The sequence below is a fragment of the Babylonia areolata genome, chromosome 6 (genome assembly GCF_041734735.1).
Source record: "Babylonia areolata isolate BAREFJ2019XMU chromosome 6, ASM4173473v1, whole genome shotgun sequence".
NCBI classification, from domain to species: domain Eukaryota; kingdom Metazoa; phylum Mollusca; class Gastropoda; order Neogastropoda; family Buccinidae; genus Babylonia; species Babylonia areolata.
Window position 1 is genome coordinate 4,007,740 of NC_134881.1, and position 23,746 is coordinate 4,031,485.

The window sequence follows — 23,746 nt, forward strand, 5'->3', positions numbered from 1 at the left end:
CTGAAAAAAATACAGACCCGCACATTTGAAATACAAGACATAAAAACAGATTATTTACTTAATACATATTCCCACCATTCCCATTCCGGTGTTTCATCCTGAATGGTTCTTATTTTCAAACATTCATCTTCATTTTATTTTCAAGGTTTCATATTTCTAAATATAGCACATGGCGTTGCACCCTTTGGCCACCCCAAAGAGGACTGAGGACGCGGTGCATCGAAACTGAATTTTTCTACTTTTGTTTTCATTCGGAGGAACGGAAAATGGGACCCATCACTATCACGATTCAGAGCGACTTCGGCTATGTCCTTCTTGTAGTCATTTCTACCTGGATTTTGAATAACTGGCTTGCAATGCAAGTTATGAAGGCCAGAAAGAAATACGAAGTGCAGGTGAGGCAAGGTAGACGCCAGGCCGCAGACTCAACGTTTTTTTGTTGTTGTTTTTTTCAGTCAAATCTTTTAGGAATTATTTCCGGGTTGAGGAAAAGTTTTACAAAAGAATCTGGACACAACCCCGAAGGTAACACCAGCGCTGAATTGCAATTAACCTTACGCTTTTCTATGCATCGAATAAGAATGAGCATGAAAACCCAAGAACTTTAAATAGATCCCCAGAGTAATTATTACGTATCGCCAACCTCAGCAAGTAGATGTAGAGTATTGCACCTGTAGCTACTGTAGACACTTGTATAGTGAATATAGCCTGCTTGAGGACGTGGTCACAGCTCCATCAGTAAACAGTTTCAAGAGCAGGCTTCACGCTTTTTGGAGAGGCAGCCAACTGTCTTTAATTTTGATCCAGTATGTTTCAGCTAGTACGTGGGCAATCTGTTACCCACGCATGCCACAGTACTAGTAGTAAAGTTATGGACCGTTCAAAGGCCAGATTGGCCAAAAACACTGATTTTTTTCAAGTTTCTAGTAACTTAAACAGTCGTAATCAAGCATCACTCGGCACATTAACCACGACTTCTGCGACTAGAATTATCTAGCCAGGCAACATGATTGGTAACTTATGCCAACTATTTATTTTATTACTTTATTCTAAGGGCAGATGAGTGCAGAGTTGTTACTTTACATTCAGATTAACATGATGTGATGTGGATTTATAACCATCCTAAACCCAGTCGTGGGAAGGGGACCTTGCTAACACTATATACTGGCACCACAAAAACTGCACATTCAGGTGTTGGCAGCGAGAATGACATTTTAAAAAAAAAATTTATCATGGGTGCCAGAGAAGAAATAATTAAGAGCTCAACCCACAACCAGTTACTTTGTTAAGCTAGGCAAGGGCTTGCAGAGAGAGAGAGAGAGAGAAATAAACAGAGAAAAACATTGATGTAAGAATGTGCCCAAGTGGGTACACTTGCTCACAAACATATATATATATATATATGTGTGTGTATGTGCACAAAGTTGTGCTCGCAGACATACACACAAATATGTACAAAGAAACCTGCTTTCATTCTTTCATTGCCATTGTAAATTTTAAACTTCATTATTGCTTGTAAGTTGTATTAGATTCATATTTATTCATTGAATGTCTGGGTAATTCTAGAATTCTGAACTGTGTAGTTAACCAGTCGTGTTAAATATTGTCATAAAGTTGTCAATTTGTTTTCAGTATCCCAAGCTGTACAGTGATAACTGTCATGAGTTCAACTGTGTTCAGCGTGCTCACCAGAACACGTGAGTTTCTTTTTTGTTGATAATGAAAACAACTCAGTTGATTACAAAATTAGTGAATACTGTAAAGTTAAGAATAAATCAAACACTGACAGCATTTTTAGATTCAGAAAGAAAACAAAAATCAGCAGGTTTACGTTTAGTTATTTCACAAAAATTAGCTTTCAGATCAGGCCAAGATCAAGATTCATGTATTCTTGTATATGAAAAAGAGAGAGAAAGACACTGATTTCCTTGACTGAATCCCTTCAACTCCTTGAGGAGCTCAGGGCCACAAAAACACTTCCAGAAGATTTGGTTTTGGGCTCTCCTCTTCAGTTGGGGCCATGTCCATATAGTTGACTTCATCTTGCCTTCTGTGCATCTTCTCCATGTACGCCCTAGTCTGGCTCCCATTTGTCTTCCCTCTTTAGGGTCCCATTCAAGTGCTTGTCTGGTGATGTCTGGATACTTGCATGCATGATAAATGTAGTTTGCCAATTAAAAGTTTTGATAATTATCACTGTTTTCTTTTCCAGACTGGAGAACATTCCTTTGTTTTTGGTCCTTCTCCTGCTGGGAGGAATTAAGTTTCCAGTAAGTGTTTGTTGTGTGTATGTGGTGTGTGTGTGTGTATGTGTGTGTGTGTTCTTTTCTCATTAGAAAGGTTCTCAGTCAAAGCTGTCTTTTCAAACAAGGTCACACCTGTCTGCCACTCAACTGGTTTGTGATCAACCTTCATAACTTATGATAAAGAACTGCTTTGTTCATATTCCTGTGTGCCATTTCACGCCAGTTTGTATATTTGACAATGTATTTCCCAACCTACCATCTTCACCCAGTTCCACAATCAGTGAAATTAAATCATAATGAATTGTTTGGTACTCTCCATACTAAAGTGGCTGTATTAACTATTTGTTATCACTATCATGAGACTGAACAAAGAAAATATGTTTGATTTAAAAACTGGCTATGTTCATTCATGTACTGTGAAAAAGGTTGTTGCATGAAGGAGTTAGACTATATGTTGAGCTGCAGGTATAGTGGTAGTTTGGCTTTGTCAAATGATTTTATCGCTTCATTTTCTCCTTTGATGTTTCTTTTGCTGTTTGAAAATAGGTTGAGCTTTTTGTTTACTTGTAGCAGAAATGAATATTGACACACACAAAAACTATGGCATGTTTCTTTATCACCATTTTAATTTCAATTATTCATTCTCTCAGGTAATATTTTGGTTTTCTCAATAGTTAATTGGATTTTGTGTTAAAAGCGTCATTTCTTCTTCATATGCGATCGTGGACTGCAGCTCCAACTTTCACTTGAATACAGGTAGTACAAATTGGCTTTTACAAAATGTACACGACTGTAGCTTAGGCAGCTATACACCATTTTGGGGGATGTGCATACTGAATATTGTATTTGTATTTCTCTTTTTATCACAACAGATTTCTCTGTGTGAAATTCGGGCTGCTCTCCCCAGGGAGAGTGCATCGCTACACTACAGAGCCGCCCATTTCTTTGTATTTTTTCCTGCGTACAGTTTGTTTCGTTTTTCCTATCAAAGTGGATTTTTCTACAGAATTTTGCCAGGAACAACCCTATTGTTGCTGTGGGTTCTTTTACGTGTGCTCAGTGCATGTTGCACACAGGACCTTGGTTTATCATCTCATCCGAATGACTCGCGTCTAGATCACCACTCAAGGTCTAGTGGTGGGGGAGAAAATATCGGTGGCTGAGCCATGATTTGATCCAGCGCGCTCAGATTCTCTCGCTTCCTAGGCAGACGCGTTACCTCTAGGCCATCACTCCACATATGTTCACATATGTTCCTGTTTAAATCACCCACCAAACACTGACATGGATTAAAGGATCTTTTGCATGCACCTTCAGTCTTTTATGCACGTACAAATACACATGAATGGGGTTCAGGAACTAGCAGGTCTGCACAATTATTGACCTTGAAGATGGAAAAATTTCCACCCTTATCCCACCAAGCAGGTGCCTTGACTGGTATTTAAGACCAGGGCCCTCAAAATCAAATTGTAGTCCAATGCTTTAACTACACAGCTGGTTGTGCCTATCTAAAATGTGTCATGATCATGATGGTAATTAGTAATGGATTAGCGATGTACATTTGTGAAATTACTCTTTTTTTTTCTTCTTCTTCTTTTTTTTAGATATATATTTTTTTTACAGTGTATCGAAATATTGACTTTATTTTGGAACATTTAGCCAAGATTTAGCAAGTCTCTTTATTGATTCAGTTTGATATTTGGTGTGTATAATTCATTTCTTGGTAAATATTTCGTTATTTGGTTTGTCGGTTCTAACACCAGCCTGCAATGTAAACCTGTAAAAAAAAAACTTTCCATTTGTTTCAGCGTTTGAGCGCTCTGTTTGGTGTGATTTACCTTGCCAGCCGTGTTGTGTATGCCTATGGGTATTACACTGGAGGTAAGTGTGTTATGTCTTGTATGATTATTCTTTAATTTCACACACATGACTCTTAAACCAGGGGGTGACATTACACTGGCTCTTCATGCTGTATCCTTCAGGACTAGTTGGCCTTTAGGAACCATCCCAACTCGACTGTCTTGGCCAAGAGAGTGGGCAAAACATGTCCCCTAACTATCCTTTATATGTATGCATGGATGTGTGTAAGTTTGTATTCATCCAGGCCATTTTTGTTCCTTTTTCTTCTCTCTCTTTGCCTGTGAGTGTGACTATGTCTTTCATTCTAATGATTCATTTATGTTTTTCTTGCTTGGTAAAAATGTCTCACATGTCTTAAACAGTTTAAATGGTAATGATTTATTATGTGATACACGCAAGTGATTTCATCATAATAAAAAAAAAATGATAATGATTATAATGTCAGACATGACTTACAGTCTATAATGTATTATACACAAACTATTTTGTGACCCACTGGTGCAGACTTTAGCAGGGGTCTGATTCCTGTCCTGTGCCAAATACATTTCTGCTACGTATGTGATATCATTTATTTATTTAAACAGACTTATCAGCTATTCTTCCTTTTTTTTTTTTTTTTTTTTTTTTCCAGCAGTCACTTAACACCATGAAAACTGTCCAACAGCACTGTAATTGTTTCATATTTCAGGTGTCCTCACAAGCAGTTCATTAATGAAATTGTCAGTGAAGAGAGATTGATTCGCTTTACTTTAAGGTTATGTTATGATGACCTCTGTTTGGGTCAACTGTGCTTGGGATATTGAATTCAAAACCTGATTCAACACACACACACACACATGCATCCACACACACGCATATACATGGGCATGCACACACATGCACACATACACACAACACACACTCAGACACACATGCACTCATAGACGCATATGCATGTACACACACACACATGGCGAATGGCTGCCTTAACAGCAGGGTAAAAACAGTCGAAATATGCATAAAATCCCACTTGTCCATGTGTAGCAAGGAATGAGTGGAGAAATTGCAGCCCGCAGAATACAGACGGAACTGGCCTTTGTCAGGATAAACTGATTCAAGAATTTTCTTCAAAAGAAATTTTTGTAATGGGGTAAAACAGCACCATGTCTTCATCACTTAGCTTTTTAGATACCTGCACAAAAAAGCAACAACAAAAAACATTGTCTTCCCAGAAACTGTTTTCTGGTTAATTTATGTCTGGAGGCCCACTATCAGAGATATAACAGTCATATCTTTATGATGTAACTAGCAAAAACATGTTGCATTGTTTGTCTGCAGATCCAAGCAAACGCAACCGTGGAGTGTTTGGCTATCTTGGATACTTCGGTCTGGTTATCATCAACATCCTTTTCGCCATCAGTCTTCTGGGATGGATCTGAAATGTCAGACAATGGAGCTGTTGTAATCAGCTTGTAACAGACTGTTGTGTACTCAGTGTAACTGATTAACATGTAATCAGAAGTCATCATCAAAATGGCCCTGTCAACTTTTTTTTCACAATCTGAGCTAATTTGCTTTTTTTATGGTTTGTAATAAGAATTTGTGAGGAAAAAAGGCCTCTTCAGTTTGTATTTGGAATCATTTTGCAGCCTGAGTTTATATAATACCTTTGATGATTGTAATCAGAATCCATCAAAAAAAAAAAAAGGGCCTTGTCAGTTTGTCTTTGCAATCATTATACAATCTGAGCTGATATTTTCCATGAAGCACAGAAATGTGATGTTAATGACTGGAGCATAGTTCTGAAAATTAATTCTCAAGCGTCAGTTCATCAGGCAGTTCTGAGTTGAAAATATCAGAACAGATTTGTTTTTTGTAATGCAAAGTGCTCACTGGCCACCATGGTCTATACTGAACTTCAATATCCATTCTTTGTACTTGAATCGTCCTTGCTCTGTCTTGAATTCCTTTTGAATGTACGTATTGATTTTGTTATTTTTCTCAGGATTGCCTGGGGGTGGGGGGTGGGGTGGGGGGGTTTCAGGGGTTGTATGTTTTTTTTAATCTTATCTAAGAATGTGTCATAATACGTTCATGTATTTTTTAACTAATGTGTCTGTAGACAGAAAGCCATGTTAGTGCTAAATAATTCTTTTCAGCATTTGAGGTTTACCAATTGGCCTTTTATCTTTATATTTCATTTCCTGTATTCAATTCTTTTGCTAGTGTATGTGTGTTTTCCTGTTCAACTGAAAATAAAGATTGTCAATTAAAAAAAAAAAAAAACTTGTTCAGTGGATTTAAGTGCAGGTTGAGTGCAGATCATGTAACAGTTGCTCCGCCTTTTCTGCCTAACTTTATATCTGATCATGAATGCTGGCAGTTTAACATTGTGGGGTTAAGCATACATTAAAATGAATTATACCATCATTACACAATTCAGCCCAATAATCTTGCTTGACCATCAGTAAAGAGAAAAGAGACTTTCCTAGAAGAAGGCAAACATGAACAATAAAACCATCTCACACTATGCCACTTAATCCCTACAAAACAGTTTGAGTAGTGTTGATAGGTGAGCAGGTGGTTGGGTGGAGGAGAATAATTGTACTGCACATGAAATGACAGAAATTCAAAGTCACCCCCCACCCCTAAAGTAATGGTCTATTGGGCGTCCAACATCTCAACATTCTCTGTGTTAAAACTGGTGTTTGATGTGAGCTTGTTTTTAAGTAGATTATAGCAGTGGTAATTTTTTTTCCAGATAATTTGAAGTTGTTTTTTTTCTGCTTGGCATAGTAGATAGTAAGATGGTACATGCACATAAAACCTTTCCGAATATACATAATTTGTTCACTCAAGACAGCTCATGAACAACAAAGTTGTGGATTTACGGGAAATATTGTTTGATAACATTCAGTTCTTGATTTTCAAAATCATTTTAGGTTTTGGGTTTCATTGTTAACCTTCAGTGACCTAAAATCAAAAGCAAAAGCTGCTACTCAGGGATGTAAACTGTCTTCTCCATTATTTTCCTCTTAAAAAGAGAGAAAGATCTATGTTTGTGCATGAACTACCCATGTCAAATGAAAGGCAGATGCATTGACTCTTTCGGACTTTGTCAAAGCAGAGTGTGAAAACATTTTCTCTGGTCAGAAAAGGAAAATTAGATAATGAACATTAACAGTTACTGAGTCAAACACTTTTTTCAATTTCTCTGTCTCAGTTTTGTAATAACTTGTTTTGTCTGTTCACATTCTCACGCACATACTCTGATGAATACAAACACACCATAAGCTGTATATGAGTTCAGTCATATTTCTCACACCTGTATAAAAGAACACAACAGTCAGCTTGGTTTAAATAATTTATTAATAAACCATAGAACCAGTTATTGCATACATCAGAGATGTGAAAGTGGTTTTGCCTACAACACAAATAGCACCAAAACAAAGTTTGAATAAACCCTGCAGGAAGCATTCTAGCATTAACAACGATAATTTTGCATTAACAATGATAATAAATCATACACCCTGAAATACCACCCTGGCTTCAAACAACGTCTACAGTACATCAATGGCTTTTATTAACTTCAAAAAGTTATTGTATCCACAGACTTTGCATAGGAGTCAAATTATTTTCTGTAAAAGGAATAGTAAGAAATAAAGCACACAGCTTGTGGCAGTTGTTGCATAAGTCTGACTGACAGCTTCGTCTTTGTCTTGTCAACCACTTCAAACCCCACAATGTCCGTGTAAATGTATACTCAAAAAACAAGGCTTGCTTTAAAAGAAAACTTATTGGGCGCAACAGCCGAGTGGTTAAAGAGTTGGACTTTCAATCTGAAGGTTCTGGGTTCAAATCCCTGTGACAGTGCCTGGTGGGTAAAGGGAGGAGATTTTTACAATCTCCCAGGTCAACAGATGTGTCAGTGCCTGAGCCCCTTGGTGTGTATATGCATACAGAAGATTAAATATGCGCATTAAAGATCCCATATTCCATTTCAGCATTCAGTGGGTTACGGGAACCAGGCGTACCTGCTATGCACCTCCCAACCTCCCCAATAAAGGGGTATGACTGCATACATGGCAGGGGTAAAAATGGTCATACAGGTAAAATTCCACATGTATATAAGAGTGAACATGGGAGTTGCAGCCCAGGAACAAAGAAGAAAACTTTAGTCCAGTGGATTGATGAGGCCAAGATGTAAATCAAATAATGTAATAAACCATGTTCAGTTTTTTTCTCTAAATACTTCACAAGTTCTGTACATTGTTCAATTCCAATGGAGATAGACTTCTTATCTTGTACTGCCCAGATGTCAAGATTTCTTAATATCTGTATTTATACACAGAAGAATGCAGACATTTGTTTCAATTGAAGTACAGATATGTATAACAGAGAGATGAAATGTATAAAAACTTACATAACTGCCATTGTATACAACCAAAAACATACATAAATGCCATTGTATATAACCTAGCACAAACCAATGTGGCTAAACTAATGAAATTAACAACACATCACATTCTTCAGAACAAAATATTTTGACAAAAATACCTCCACCATAATCCCTCCCCCTCCTCTATCCCAGAGTTGCACTGTTTATATTCCAGTGTAAAGTGATTCACCAGTAATATTTTTTATTCACTATCACTGATGTTTGCATGATGCATTGGTGAAAGCAAAGTCTATTATGTGCAATGCCAAACAGGAATGCATTCCAAACCTCTTTTCTTTCTTTTTCCTTTGATGTCACTGGGACCTGATTTTCATGACTAGAAGTGAACAGTTTTAATCTGATGCCTGTGAAAACAGTGCTATTGTCTTTGCTGCCATGGAAACTGCTGTGGTTTCTCAGTCAGTGAACTGGTGAAGAAAATAGGTGTAAAATCACTCATATTATTTGTCATACCTTTTTTAGTTTTTAACAAAAATTCTCTAACAAAATAAATTTATCGTTTCCTCAGTCAGCATCACCTGATCAATGCCAGCCTTTATGTGTTATCAGACTATCTGATAAATATGACCGACTGATTTGTCATCATCTCTATCTCAATCCAGCAAACATTCCAATGATTTTCTATAAAGTATGAATTATCTAGCGAATCCCACCCCCACCCCCACCCAAAAAAATCAACAGCATGACTGTTATCCAAAGAATTATTTTAGAATCTGAATGTCTTTTAAGTTTAAAATGTTTGAAACTACAAAAACCTTCTTATTTGACGCATTATATGTCGATTTCTTTTTTTTTTTTTTTCTGGGGGGGTGGGGGGCGGAGGGCCCTGACGGGGGGCGTCTCCATGTTTAAAACAGCAATGTGAAATCAAGGAATCAGATCGGAGGGAGAGGAGAGTAAAAACCTTTCCACATCACTGAACATCAATTTTGTTACATGTGGTTAAGAACACTTACCATGTTAGTTTGTTGTTGATTACATTTCACTCAAAAATGTCTGGAAGACCTCTTTCACCATTAATGACTGTTATAAACACACTAGTGAAAATACATCTTGTTCATACTTAACAAGTGATGCAAAGCATATATCTCATTCTCACAGTTTGTTTGTTCAACTATACAACATGATGACAACATTTAAAAGCTGATACAAAGACTACTGTGCGAAGTTTTGCACACTTTACAATCAGCAACATACACAGTATCGGAAAACTTGTACTAAAGAAACACTTAATAGTTCTATCCACACTTTACAATCAACAACAGTTTACACTTACAATAATTCAAGTATCTGTACACCTATTTTCATCTCATTCTATCAAACACAAAGCAATATATATGCTGATGTACAAAAGTAACAACAGCCAAGATGGAAAAAACCATGCATTCTTCACTAGTAAAAATGAAGACACACACACACACAACCTCTTTGACACACATGTGGGAAGCAGTTCATAAAACTATGGGTAGAATGACAGAAATCTGCATAATCAAACATTAAAGATGAGATTCACTGATGGAAGCAATTTTAACTTTATACATGATACATCTGGAACACACAGTGCCTGGACTGAAGGCAGTAAAAAGAAAAAAGAAAAGAAAAAAAAAAAGCATTTAAAACATTATCTGTATAGCAGTTTCAAACAAAAACAGTATCATGAAAGAATAACATTGAAAGCAGTATTTGATGAGTATAAAACATTAAAAGCAATTGCTTTAACAGAATATACTCTGAAAACTGGCCATAGGATAATAATAATAATAATAATAAAAATTTTTTAAAAGGCATTAGACTTTACAGCAGTGTAAAAATACTAGCTCTCAATTGGGCATGCACTGATATCAAGATAGGCTATACTGCTGAGTTGAAATCTACAAACAATAAACCATATTGCATATTTCTTTCAGTCTGAATCGTCCATATCCTGATTCAACACTTTTTATTTTTAGATCAAAAATGACTTCTTTTTTTATAAGATAATAAAACAGGGGAAAACAAGTTGACTAACCACTGAAATATATTCCAGATCTCTGTCATAAAAGGCCTCGTTCTTAACAGGAAGGAAGCATTGTTTCTTTTTAAATACTCATGCACCACAGCAACAAACGACCAACTTGTGTCTAGTCCATGCAAATCAGATAATGAACATGATCATCACAACGAAGACATTACAGTCAGGAACACCTCAGTGTTGGTGGCTCCATGTGTGCAATAGTTCCTTAGAGCAGTGACAAAGATCCCTCACTCTTGTCGGTTTTGGGGCCAGTCTCTGCAAGGCACCCCAGGTATGCTTCAGGCCATGACATGAGGAGCATAATTATGTATTTTCCCCTGTTGGGTGCCATCCCAAGTGGATGTACCCGCTGGAGTGTCCTGTGATCTGTGGTCAGCCCAGCGGGATGAGCTGGGACAATCCCGAGCAGGAACCATGGCCGCAGCTGTTATGTCCTTGACGCCTGAAGCGGGTGGGGAGCGTGTGGACCGTAGGTCCAACCATGCTTGGGATGGTGGGTGCCACACCTTCTCAGAGAGGGCGTCCCTGGATGCAAGAGGGACCCACGAGTGCTGTGATGGGACAAACACCCACTCACCAGTCGTTGAGTCCCAGAGCATGCCACTGATGTGCATGCCGGGACAAGTTTCCTACTTGGAGGGGCTGAATGACTGGCGGTGCTGAATCGGGGCCCAGTTATTGGGGGTGCTGCCTTCTGGCCTTGGGCATGGCCGGTCGGCTTGGACGGACCTGAGGTGGTTTATTCCTAACCAAATATCTATTTTCCACCTTCATGACAGTGATTTTAACATCTTTTTTTTTTTGGGGGGGAGCGTGTTCAAAATCAAACAATTTCTGCCTCCAGTTACCTTACCTTTTCAAGGCAAAGAACAGCTGGGGAGAGGGACTGTGGGGAGGAGGCTTATGTGCTATGATATGAGCAGTGATGCTTCAAAAAAAGTTGTTTTTAAAATGGTCTTGTTTTTCTTAAAAGATATGGCAAGAAAAATGAAGATATGTTCACTCATGCACTCTCTGTCATGATAGAGGTTCAGTTTGTACAGATCTGCAGTATTTCCGCAACAGGATTTTGATTGACAAAAAAGAAAATGGATTTCTTGCCTGTCCCTGTAAGGATGAACTTTGCATGTTCACATTTGTATTGACAGTTTCAGTTTTTCAAATCCATATAAGTTACACAACATATTTGTGTATCTATAATAGTGGATTTCCTCCAAAAACTTTTGCCAGAGAACACTTATTTTGTTTTTAGCCTGATTTTTTTTTTTCATAACACTAAGTGCATGCTGCACACAGGATCTCATCTGAATGACTAGACACTCGGTTTGATTTTCCAAACTTGGGAGAAAGGGCCAGACTGGGATTTGAACCCAGACCTTCACAAACACTATACTGACAGATAAAGGCCTCAACTATTCTGCCCCCTTCCTCCCAACAGACAAACTGATGTTATGCAGAATAAACACAGTTCTGCGCTCTTCCAAAGAACAAGTAGTATCCAAGACGGAAGAAAGGAGATAAAGCAAACAGCATCAGATCCTTCTGGGCATTTTTCATCTGAAGCACAATTCATACATACCAGCAGAACTTTCATGATGATATTCTATTATCTGTAAACAATGCTGGACACACTTTTTTCCTCTTTTATTTTTGACATTTGTGTATAATATGTGTCGCCATAATTTGTGACCAAAAAAAAAAGGCTTTTAAACCTTTGAACATTCTTGAAACATTTGTAGGGTATTTCAGACTGATACCACCATGTTCAAGTTGTTCTCACAAGAAAATTAAAAAAAAACAATAACAAGAGAGACCATTGTTTCCTTTTCAGAATCTACCACTTAACTGAATTTTACCATCATCATCTATCATCTCTTCTGGTTAGAGAAGGAGCTGAAACTGAAGTTCCTTGTTGACAACTACAATCAATTCATGGAACAAATCATTGGCCTTCCTTAGAAACACCATTTCATGTGTGTCCGTACTCTCATACAATTAATATTTCAGGTAGAAAAATCAGTGTGAATCCAAAAACAACTGCTTCACAGAAATCTGTAATGCTTGTAATCTGACCTTGATTTACTTATACCATCAATAGTTTTATTATTCAAAATTCTGTAAGAATTTTTTTATAAATGTTTAAGAATATCTTAAAGTCATTTGATATGTACACAAAATATTTCCTCAGTGCATTTTCATGACTTCTTGTTGGAAAGTCTAATACAGTTTGTCTTAATTCTTTCTTCAGCTACAGGCAGCATATTTCATAAACACAAAAGGAAGACTACTTGTCATCAAGTTCTCAAGTGTGGTGCACAGATTAGACCGATCTGAGGCTATCAGACTGTTTCAATGAGGAACTCTCTGAACGCTAACAATAGACAAAAACAATACGAACCGTGAGTCCGCAAAACATTTTTTTACCTCCAAAAAGTTTTCAAATAAATCAAAGTTGTACATCAACCTGGAAACAATGTCTATACGATTTTTAACTTCTTTCTTTTTGTTTTTAATGTAAAATCTAAACATATCTGTGAAGCATTTCACTATGAAACAGTCAGATTTCAGTTTCAACCCCTCACAATTTTTAACCTCTTGGTAAGAATTTTGTTTCATTCACACATGCTTTTTTCTGTTTTGTTTTGTGCTTGCGGCTGGTGTTGCGAGCGGTTAGAGGTGCTGACCACCACAAGGTGGAGACCATCATTCAGTGACTAGTAGCGCATGGTGACGGCCGTGAGGAACGCAGTCAGGAGGGAGGGGAGGATGAGGGAGGGGGTGACGGTGATGGTGGCGGCATGGTTGCCTCTATACGGGCTTGGCATGGGGCGGAGACCCTCCTTCTCATTGCCCTCAAATATCAGCCTGTGAAAAAGATAACAACATGAAGAAAGTAACTAAACAAATAAATAATAGTTTTTATAAAATTCCAAAGGACAACAGCATTGGTTTAAGAAAGACATATCCCACTCAAGTGGTAAATAATGAGAACAGTGCCGTCTTGTGATGACAACAGTATTGGTATAGAATGACATATCCCACCCAGTGTTAAAAGAATCAGAATCAGTTACACTCAGAGTGGTGAAGTCTAGGGATGACAACAGAGCACAACACCAGCAGTAAAGAATGACATATCCCACTCAGAGGTGAAAGAATCAGACTCAGTTACAATTACTTATCGAAGACACGTGCCACTCAGAGATGAAAGAATCAGAAACAGATACAATAACTTTACAGTGACACATCCCACTCAGTGGTAAGAGAATCAGAATCAGTTACAATTACAATCTCAGATTTATAATATCCTGTTGCGCATACAAATGACTAGCAGAACAGTAAAAGGCAGCATACAACATAACAACAATTTTTTTAATCCACACACACAAAGTCAAAGCAAGTCGGATAAATCATTCCACTATACAGAAAAAAGCAAACAGACAAAAAACAGATAGATACACACAGAAATATATGTATGCACATACATTCACTGATGCACACTTGTTATGCTTAAATGTAAGCAGAATATACTGGATAGACAAGAAAATATGATGGTAAATTCAGTATCCCCCGCCTAACTGAATAGTATATATGCAAAGTTTTTGTTAGCTTTCATTATAATGGAATTAATACAATTAAACAGTGAGAAAAACAACAACATAAAACAAACAGGCTGTGGCATATCAAGAGTTTGTTTTCTGTAATAAAAGCAGAAATCAGGGTAAAAGTTATGCTAATGGTCATAATACTAGCATAAAAAAACACCAACAACAAAAAAAACCAATGTCTTCTTAATGTTTTTATTCATCTTAACTCACCCCCCCCTACCCAAGCCAAGCTATCACACACACTCCACACACACACACACACACACACACACACAAATATATAGAAATACAATGACATTTTAACTTACTTGTATCGTCTGATCATCTCAAAAAGACCATCCCCGATAGTGTCATTGTCGTCAAACAAGTGGCGAACGGCCATGGTGATTCTCTTGACATGGTGGTCTTTCAACACTTCACGGGCAAGGGGCAACGTCAGTGTGTACAGCTGGACAAACAAACAAAAAGCAACAACAATAAAAATCCCCAAACCAGTCACATACTGTTCATCAGATGCAGGCTCCCTTTCTAAACTCCTTTGCCACCAAGTTTCTGCACGAAAAACACTCCCCAGTGCCAAATATTGTAGACTCGACACTCTCAGTCATGTCATTTGGTTTGTGTCAATACAACACAGTGGACTTTTTTCACTTCAAACTTGGTCAAGGTGGGAAGGTAAGTCAGTTACCTATTCTGTGAGAAAATTGGCTGCAGCTGTCAAGCTTTGTCACAATGTGAAAAACGATTCATTTAACACGACCCTCAATGCCAACTACAGTCACCTGTGTGGTGAACTGTCTTGTCGAATAAAAAGGAAATTTTTTTCCTAAAATTACGTTTATCTAACATACTTACCAGTGACCCACTAGTGCAGACTCCGGCAGGGAGTCTGATTCCTGTCCTGTGCAAACTACTATCGCCTATGCGGAGAAAATGAAAGTAGCTACGGCCGATAACCTCCCGGAAGTAGGTTACCTCCCCTCTGCATCACTGACTAGATTCCTCTTTTGACACCTATAGCAGTGAAGGTGTTAAGGGAAGGGAAAAAAAACCCAGAAAGGTGTGTGTGTTGGGATAGTTGTGGAAGGGGGGAGGATAAAGGGTGGGGTGGACAAAGGGGGGTAAGATGAGAGCTGGGGAACACACAGGGATGGACAGAAGGAAGAGCTGAACACACAGGGATGGACAGAATGAAGGAAGAGCTGAACACACAGGGATGGACAGAATGAAGGAAGAGCTGAACACACAGGGATGGAATGAAGGAAGAGCAACACACAGGGATGGACAGAATGAAGGAAGAGCTGGGGAACACACAGGGATGGACAGAATGAAGGAAGAGCTGGACAGGAAGGAAGAGCTGAACACACAGGGATGGACAGAATGAAGGAAGAGCTGAACACACAGGGATGGACAGAATGAAGGAAGAGCAACAGGGATGGACAGAATGAAGGAAGAGCTGAACACACAGGGATGGACAGAATGAAGGAAGAGCTGAACACACAGGGACGGACAGAATGAAGGAAGAGCTGAACACACAGGGATGGACAGAATGAAGGAAGAGCTGGGAAACACACAGGGATGGACAGAATGAAGGAAGAGCTGAACACACAGGGATGGACAGAATGAAGGAAGAGCTGAACACACAGGGATGGACAGAATGAAGGAAGAGCTGAACACACAGGGATGGACAGAATGAAGGAAGAGCTGAACACACAGGGATGGACAGAATGAAGGAAGAGCTGAACACACAGGGATGGACAGAATGAAGGAAGAGCTGAACACACAGGGATGGACAGAATGAAGGAAGAGCTGAACACACAGGGATGGACAGAATGAAGGAAGAGCTGGGGAACACACAGGGATGGACAGAATGAAGGAAGAGCTGAACACACAGGGATGGACAGAATGAAGGAAGAGCTGAACACACAGGGATGGACAGAATGAAGGAAGAGCTGAACAAAAGAAAGACAGTTTTTCTTCCCATAAAAATAAACTTTTGGAGAGTGTATTCCAGTAAATCTCACACACTTAAAAGATCAGCAGAGAAGCTAAACAAATGTCTTTTTGGGGGGGATTAAAACACAAGGGAGGAATAAGTTGAATTGAACAGATACTTGGAAAAAAAAAACACCTAAAAAAAAAAACACACAGAGAAGTTATTAATGTTTTTTTTTTTTTTTTAAACACTATAAAAGGTCCCCAAAATATGCTGTGGTGTGAAAGTTCTTTGCAATGCATTTGAGCACTGTTATAAAGACATATTTTTTTCAAAGTAAAAATACCTATTTTTCTGCTACTCCTACATTTCTTTTTTTCTTCTTCTTTTCTTTCCTGAATAACTTGGTCATCACTTCTCCTTTCCATACGTGCCCACCCCAGAATCTCACTATCACTTCTACTGCCTCCAAAATTTGAACACTCATTTTGAAACAGAACAATACACTGCAAAGATACGCCATAACCTGTCCACTTTAAATGCTGAATGGGGATGTAATAAGCCAGTATTTTGAATGGTATAACAACTTGGGAAAAGGGTATGGGGGGTCATACCGGAGGCAAACTGGATGTTGTATCATTTTCATAAATACAGAACCATAATAATTTATTAGAATGTGAAAATGTCAGCTCTTTTTGTGTATGTGATCTATCATTGTTGCTGTTGTTTTGGGGTCTTTTTCTGTTGTTTTTTGGGGGAGGGGGGAGGTGTGGGGTCACATTTTTGTTTTCTCCTTTTCCTTGTTTGTGTACGCATGACAGGATGTTTATTCCTTTTTTCAAATGTATGTGGAAGAAATGCTGAATAATTTTTACTTATTTAAAAATAATAATAAACAAAATTCTTTTCACAAACTCACCACACCATCGTATCTAGAGAAAAGAATGAGCACAGACTCATTACAGCTTCCACCCATGGCCCATTTCTGGGTCAGCATGTAGGCGAACATCTGTGCGTTCTTCAGCAGGTCCTCAGTGCTGTTCTTCCCATCCCTGTCACACCAAGACATCACAGTTACACTTTTAGAGGCGTTTGATTGGCTAAGAGTGGACCAGGCAAGACGGGTCACCTTTTCATTGTTAGCTGCGTGAAATATGGCCAAGCAGAGCAAACCGATAGGCCTAGTTTGCATCAGTTTGACATGGTACAGTGTGTGTGGTTCGTCCGTCGGGATCGACGAGGACCATCTAGTCATCCTGGAGGTGGGTGGGTTGGGCTCTGTGGCTGCGCAGATGACTGGTCAGGCCAATCCGCGCCCGGAAGGTTCTGATGCAGTGTGGACAGGGGATGGTGGCGGCTGTCAGGGACTTGCTGGCACTGCTTTTCCTGGCCTGTTTGATAGGCTAAGAGCAGACCGGGCAAGATGGGTCACCTTTTCACTGTTAGCCGCGCAAAATTTGGCCAAGCAGAGCAAACCAATAGGCCAAGTTTGCATCAGTTTGACATGGTACAGTATATGACACCAAATACACTTTTACAAACAATATCAACATATATTAAAGGGAACAAAAAATGACTTCCACCAAAAACATTCATGATAAAAAGTCCAGAGAACCAGTATTCCTGACTTTGCTAGTCATATGCAATGCTCACCTTTGATGATTTTTCTTCTGCATTTGTAGGCTGCAACTATCAGGTTCACTCATTGGTAAGAGTAGGCTTTTATGGGTGTGACCATTTTTCATACCCTGCCATGTAAGCAGCAATACTCTGTTTTTCGCGGTGTGCAAGCCAGGTATGTTCTTGTTTCCATGACTCATAACACACCTGAGCCAAAAACTAATATCACTAATCCAAACACACACACACACGCACACATACACACACACACATACACACACACACACACACACACTCATTCAAACATGCAGAGAGTACACTGAGCACAGTACCAAAACAATGACCAGAAAGTTTTGAATAATATGGTTCTGCAAAGTCCACTTCAGTTTGAATAGTGATGGGCACAACAGCTAAATCATTTGAGCATTGGGCTTTCGATCTGAGGGTCCAGGGTTTCTTCTTCTTTTCCTGCTTTGTTCATGGGCTGCAACTCCCACATTCACTCTTATGTACACAAGTGGCTTTTTATGTGTATGACCGTTCTACTGCACCATGTAGGCAGCCATACTCCGGTTTTCAGGGGTGTACATGCTGGGTATGTTCTGGTTTCCATAACCCATCAAATGCTGACATGGATTACAGGATCTATAATGTGCATATCTGATCTTCTGCTTGTGTATACACACAAAGTCTGCACATGATAATGTTGACCTGGGAGATCTGAAAGATCTCCACCCTTTACCCACCAGGTGCCATTTCTGAGATTCAAACCCAGGACGCTCAGATTGAAAATCCAACGCTTTAACCACTGGGCTATTGTGCCCGTCATCCTGGGTTTGATCCTGGTACCTGCACCTGGTAGATAAAGGATCAGAATTTTTTCCAATCTCCCAGGTCAACATACATGGGGACATGCTTAAGCTTTAATCCCTTGTGTGTATGGACATGCAAAAGATCAAGATTTCAAAGTTTTTATCAGCCTGAGACCCCTACTGGGACATGGAAGATTTCAGAAAACAATGTAAACATCAAAAGCACAACAAGATTTATCATAATGTTAAAATCAATAAAGGTAACACATGCTTGTTCAAGAATCCAAAATTCATGTTCGTGTATGGTAGGCTATGGAATCATGAATATATATATATATATATCATATCCAGTATGCACAACACGTTAAGTCCACTTGCAGATCTATACGAGTGAACGTGGGAATTGTAGTCCATGAACCCAGGAGGAAGGAAAAATCCCAATTTGTCTCTCCATCACATTTGTCAGAACTCACTTGTAAACGTTCTGCATGCGAGGCATGACAGCCACACGGATGACGTAGCCATGTGCGTTGTTGAAGCACTTGCTGCACGTGCATCTTGTTTCCCGAAACACCCTTGAAATCAAACTGTCCACCTTATCAGCTGCAACAACAAAGAGAATAATCACAACACATAATCAAGAAAAATGAGAAGCGACTGTGAAGTACTACAAACAGTGAATACTAAGTTTACCAGCCACACACACTCACACAAATGCATGCAAACAGAACACACACACACACACACACACACACACACACACACACACACACATGCCACATGGAAACTTTATTGGGCGAATAAAAAAAAAAGAAAAAAAGGGAGAGTGGTTGGTTGAGAAAAAAACCAAAAACTGAGACAGACTGACTAATATGCTTCGCTGCATTCACAGGTCATTTGGACAGATGTCTTTGAATTTGTTTTGAAAGTGGATAGAACTGGTGCTGTTGAATAGATCTACATGTCTTTAAATTTGTTTTGAAAGTGGACAGGCTTGGTGAGGGACAGAGATCTATCCAGAGGAAGAGAATGCCATACAGCAGGAGCTGGATACTATAACTAGTCAAAGGCCCTTCGACCAAATTTGTTCCGTCCTTCTAGCCACCTTGGTGAAGTGGCTAGCATCAAGGACTGACGACTGGGTAGACAAGGGTTCAGTCCCCATCAGAGATGTACTGGGTGGACGTGGGTTCAGTGCCCATCAGAGATGTACTGGGTGGACGTGGGTTCAGTGCCCATCAGAGATGTACTGGGTGGACGTGGGTTCAGTGCCCATCAGAGATGTACTGGGTGGACGTGGGTTCAGTGCCCATCAGAGATGTACTGGGTGGACGTGGGTTCAGTCCCCATCAGAGATGTACTGGGTGGATGTGGGTTCAGTGCCCATCAGAGATGTACTGGGTGGACGTGGGTTCAGTACCCATCAGAGATGTACTGGGTGGATGTGGGTTCAGTGCCCATCAGAGATGTACTGGGTGGACGTGGGTTCAGTGCCCATCAGAGATGTATTTTTTCAGCTCCTGACCGTCTCCAAGCCAAAGCAATGTGTGTAATGAGCTCAAATGGGAAGACAAGCACTGCAGGCATCTGTATAGTATATATCTCTCAACCTGGTTCACTGCCAGGTAATACGAGTACAGCCTTGTCAAGTAGTCCCCAAACTAAACAGACCCTCATTATAGCAGCACTGTTCATCATCATACACATCCTCATCAAAATGTTTATAGAAAACAGAAACTTCACTAATAAAGTGTTGTGATATTGTTTTAAGTACTGTAGTATTACTGTTAAGTATTGTGAAATAAAATGTGCATTATTTAGGTATTGCGTAGTACGAGAGTTTTGTACAACGATTTCCGTGTGTGTCTGAGCATATTTAATGTTTAGTTGGATGTCTGTGGGCTATGGATGCAAGTTTTTCAGTTTAGTGTTTAAATACATGTTTTACTCAGTTTTCATACTGTACAGGGCAACCGATAATGTTTTTACACAGAAAGGCACTATGTAAATTGGATTATAATCATTACCATTGTTATTAAATTCTGGGCCACAAAAAAACTGTTCCGTATGTTTTATTCATCGGTTTTTACATTGAACAGCGCCAGTGAGCATGTTTTACATGGAAAAATGCAATATTAAATAGATCATAACCATCATTACTAAATTCAGGGGCACACACAATCACACACAAAAAAATGTTTCCCCCTCCTAACCTTGCTCCTTGGACATGAGCTTGTTGGGGTCGCAGATGTTGGACCGGTTCTGGCGGCCGCACTTGGTGTAGGTGTCATAGGAGAAGGGGTCTGGGTAGCCCTGCACCGACCAAATGAACGTCTGCTTCTCACCCCCCGCCTGCTGGCCCAGTGCCCCGGGCCCCAGGCACACCACCACCACCACCACCACCAGGGCCACGCACTCCATCATCTGTCTCTGCTGCATCCTCCTTCTTCAGTGACTCTGCTAGTGTTCAGATCACACCTGTTCTGTCTTTCTGTTCTCGTGCTGAGTCCCGCAACAGTGAGTCTGCAAAAATACGCCGCAGTAAATTTCACAGGTGTTTTCTAACACTGTCCGAGTCTGCAAAAGATTTGCTGTGATAATTTTTTTTTCCAAGTGTTTTTATAACATTGTCAGACTCTGCAAAAATATCCCACGACAGTTTTTACAAGTGTTTTATAACATTGTTGGTGTCTTCAAATATATGCTGCAATAAATTTTACAAGTTTTACGTAAGAATTTGAATTGTTGAATTAAAACAAACCAGATTGAATAATCGTTCATCGTGCATACTGATTTATCTGTCTGGATGACTGTGTGTGTGTATGTCCTGAACTTTACGCTGCCATCGATGAGGCTCAATGCTCAGCTTATACCAGGAATTGACTTCAGCTAACAGTTAGGCCAACAGCAAAGCAAGAGCTGTATGATCAATGCTTTCTCTACTGCAATGGGAATTCTTTTGCGGCTTTGTCCATTGTAAAGGACTTTGACTCTCAAACTAGGATTTCACTGGCTCTTTGTGCTGCAGCCTTGGGGGCTATCTGGCCTTTGGGTACTATCCCAACACTGACTGTCCTAAAGCCCTCTTGGCCATGAGAATGGGGATATAACTTAGCAGACACTCTCCACTATAATCAACTTCTAGCCTCCCCTGCTATTCTGAGAGTCATTGTCGGACATGACTGACTATCACACAAGTGTTTAGATTCCAACTGTCTTGTCTTTCTATTCTTGTGATGAGACCAACAGCAAAAAAAAAAAAAAAAAAAAAAAAGCCATGATAATTCATACAAGTGTTTTATATCAGTCTGATTTGTTGCATCAAGACAGTTTCAGTTTCAGTTTCACTTTCTCAAGGAGGCGTCACTGCGTTCGGACAAATCCATACACGCTACACCACATCTGTTGAGCAGATGCCTGACCAGCAGCATAACCCAACGCGCTTAGTCAGGCCTTGAGTGCATGCTTACATATTTGTGTACCTATGAAAGTGGATTTCATTTTACGTAATTTCGCCAGAGGACAACACTCTCGTTGCCATGGGTTCTTTTTCAGTGCGCCAAGTGCGTGCTGCACACGGGACCTCGGTTTATCGTCTCATCCGAAAGACTAGACGCTCAGTTTGATTTTCCAGTCAAACTTAGGAGAAAGGGCGAGAGCGGGATTCGAACCCACACCCTCACGGACTCTCTGTATTGGCAGCTGAGCGTCGTAACCATTCTGCCACCTTCCTCATAAAACATTATATCTATGTTACCTACACACATCTTCTTCCGCATCAAGACAAACCAGACTGAATAATTAACTGTGCATGTTATATTATCTGTCTGGATCACATCACTGTGTTTGTGTTGATCCTGTATTTTATCTAGTCAAAATGGCTTATATCAGAGCTCAACAAACTAACCCTTGGGCCAGCAGTACAGTGAGAGCTGCATGATCAATGGTTAATTCTAGAGCTGTATGATCAATGGTTCATTCTGAAGCTGTATGATCAATGGTTCATTCTAAAGCTGTATGATCAATGGTTCATTCTGAAGCTGTATGATCAATGGTTCATTCTAAATCTGTATGATCAATGGTTCATTCTAAAGCTCTATGATCAATGGTTCATTCTAAAGTATTTCAGCGATTCTACAGCATAACAGATGCTTTATTCAATCTGTTCTTTTACTTGTATATGTTGTATGCGTGTGTTTATGTAAGTTTGTGCCTGCCTATGTGTGCCTATGTGTTAGGGTAGCTGTTAGATACACATGTATGTTAAAATGTATGTATGCAGCGTGTGTGTGTGTGTGTGTGTGCGCGCGCATGCGTGCGTGCGTGCGTGCATGTGTGTGTGCGTGGTCACATTTTGGTGTGTGTAGGTAACATAGATATAATGTTTTATGTTAACAAAAGCGTTTTTGTAAAGCACCTAGAGCAGATTTCTGGATAGTGTGCTATATAAGTATCCATTATTATTATTATTATTATTATCATTGGTATGGGGGTTTTGCTGTAAAGAATAAGAATATGCTGAGTAAGATTGTGAATGTGTGCACAAAGTTGTGGGTGTGAGGCAGAACAGTTTAAATGACTTGTACAATGTCACACTACAACAGAAAGCCATGTTTATTTCAAGCGACAGCAGCCATACTCTGGCAAATAATCATCAATTTCTACCTTCAGGCAAATGCGTCATCAAAGTCCCTAAACTAAAAACAAACAGAATTGAACCCAGTTTTATTCCTATGTCAGTTCAACTGTTAGACAATAGTAACTGATAATTAGTTGTGTGATTCCACAGAAAAATGGCAAAGTATATATGTGCATGATGCGACATTTTACTTTAACATACTATATCATATTTTTGTTCATTTGTTTGTTTCTCTTGTTTTGCATATGCTGTTCAATTTTATTTCTGTGAAAGGAATAATATGTTAGCAGTTGTACACAGAAGTATTAAGGTCTGGGTTGTACACTAACTTGACTACGCATTCACTATGTACTATGCACTTGGAGCATACTATATTTTTAGTGGACACTTACTTTGTGCTGTGTCCAATTCATTTAATGAATGAACATCAGCAGAGCAAGGACACTGCCAAGAGCTGATGAGGAAGTGTGAACAGTGGAGTATGTACTAAATCACCATAACTAGCCAATGTCAACTGAAACTACTTGCCATGACACAAGTTCAGTGCTGGCAGAAACCTGCTCCCACTTCCTGCTG

General features: G+C 39.4%; 2 protein-coding genes across 4 annotated transcripts in view; one reads left to right on the top strand and one right to left on the bottom strand.

Moving 5' to 3' along the window:
• The first annotated feature begins 162 nt into the window (after positions 1–162).
• On the top strand, positions 163–6,371 carry LOC143282662 (glutathione S-transferase 3, mitochondrial-like). The gene is made up of 5 exons (XM_076588326.1): positions 163–395; positions 1,633–1,697; positions 2,213–2,270; positions 4,055–4,127; positions 5,424–6,371. The coding sequence occupies exons 1-5, from the start codon at positions 267–269 to the stop codon at positions 5,522–5,524; spliced, it is 426 nt and encodes a 141-aa protein (XP_076444441.1). The 5' UTR covers positions 163–266; the 3' UTR covers positions 5,525–6,371.
• A 1,065-nt stretch (positions 6,372–7,436) lies between these two features.
• Positions 7,437–23,746, bottom strand: part of LOC143282663 (uncharacterized) — a 22,250-nt gene continuing 5,940 nt past the window's right edge. For 2 of the 3 annotated variants that reach the window (XM_076588328.1, XM_076588327.1), the window contains exons 2-6: positions 20,745–21,054; positions 19,005–19,134; positions 17,019–17,151; positions 14,472–14,611; positions 7,437–13,423 (exon numbers count right to left, since the gene is read on the bottom strand). In XM_076588328.1, the coding sequence (XP_076444443.1) occupies positions 13,273–13,423; positions 14,472–14,611; positions 17,019–17,151; positions 19,005–19,134; positions 20,745–20,970 (780 nt within the window). In that variant the 5' untranslated portion in view covers positions 20,971–21,054 and the 3' untranslated portion in view covers positions 7,437–13,272. Of the gene's footprint in view, positions 13,424–14,467; positions 14,612–17,018; positions 17,152–19,004; positions 19,135–20,744; positions 21,055–23,746 lie in introns of those variants that run through there. The other variant, XM_076588329.1, reaches the window with a different exon arrangement.

Excerpts from the sequence above, each read along its gene's own strand:
- LOC143282662 (XM_076588326.1), top strand. The coding sequence starts at position 267 with ATGGGACCCATCACTATCACGATTCAGAGCGACTTCGGCTATGTCCTT. Across the intron at positions 1,698-2,212 it reads CAGCGTGCTCACCAGAACAC|ACTGGAGAACATTCCTTTGT; the intron begins GTGAGTTTCTTT and ends TTTCTTTTCCAG. Across the intron at positions 4,128-5,423 it reads CTATGGGTATTACACTGGAG|ATCCAAGCAAACGCAACCGT; the intron begins GTAAGTGTGTTA and ends GTTTGTCTGCAG.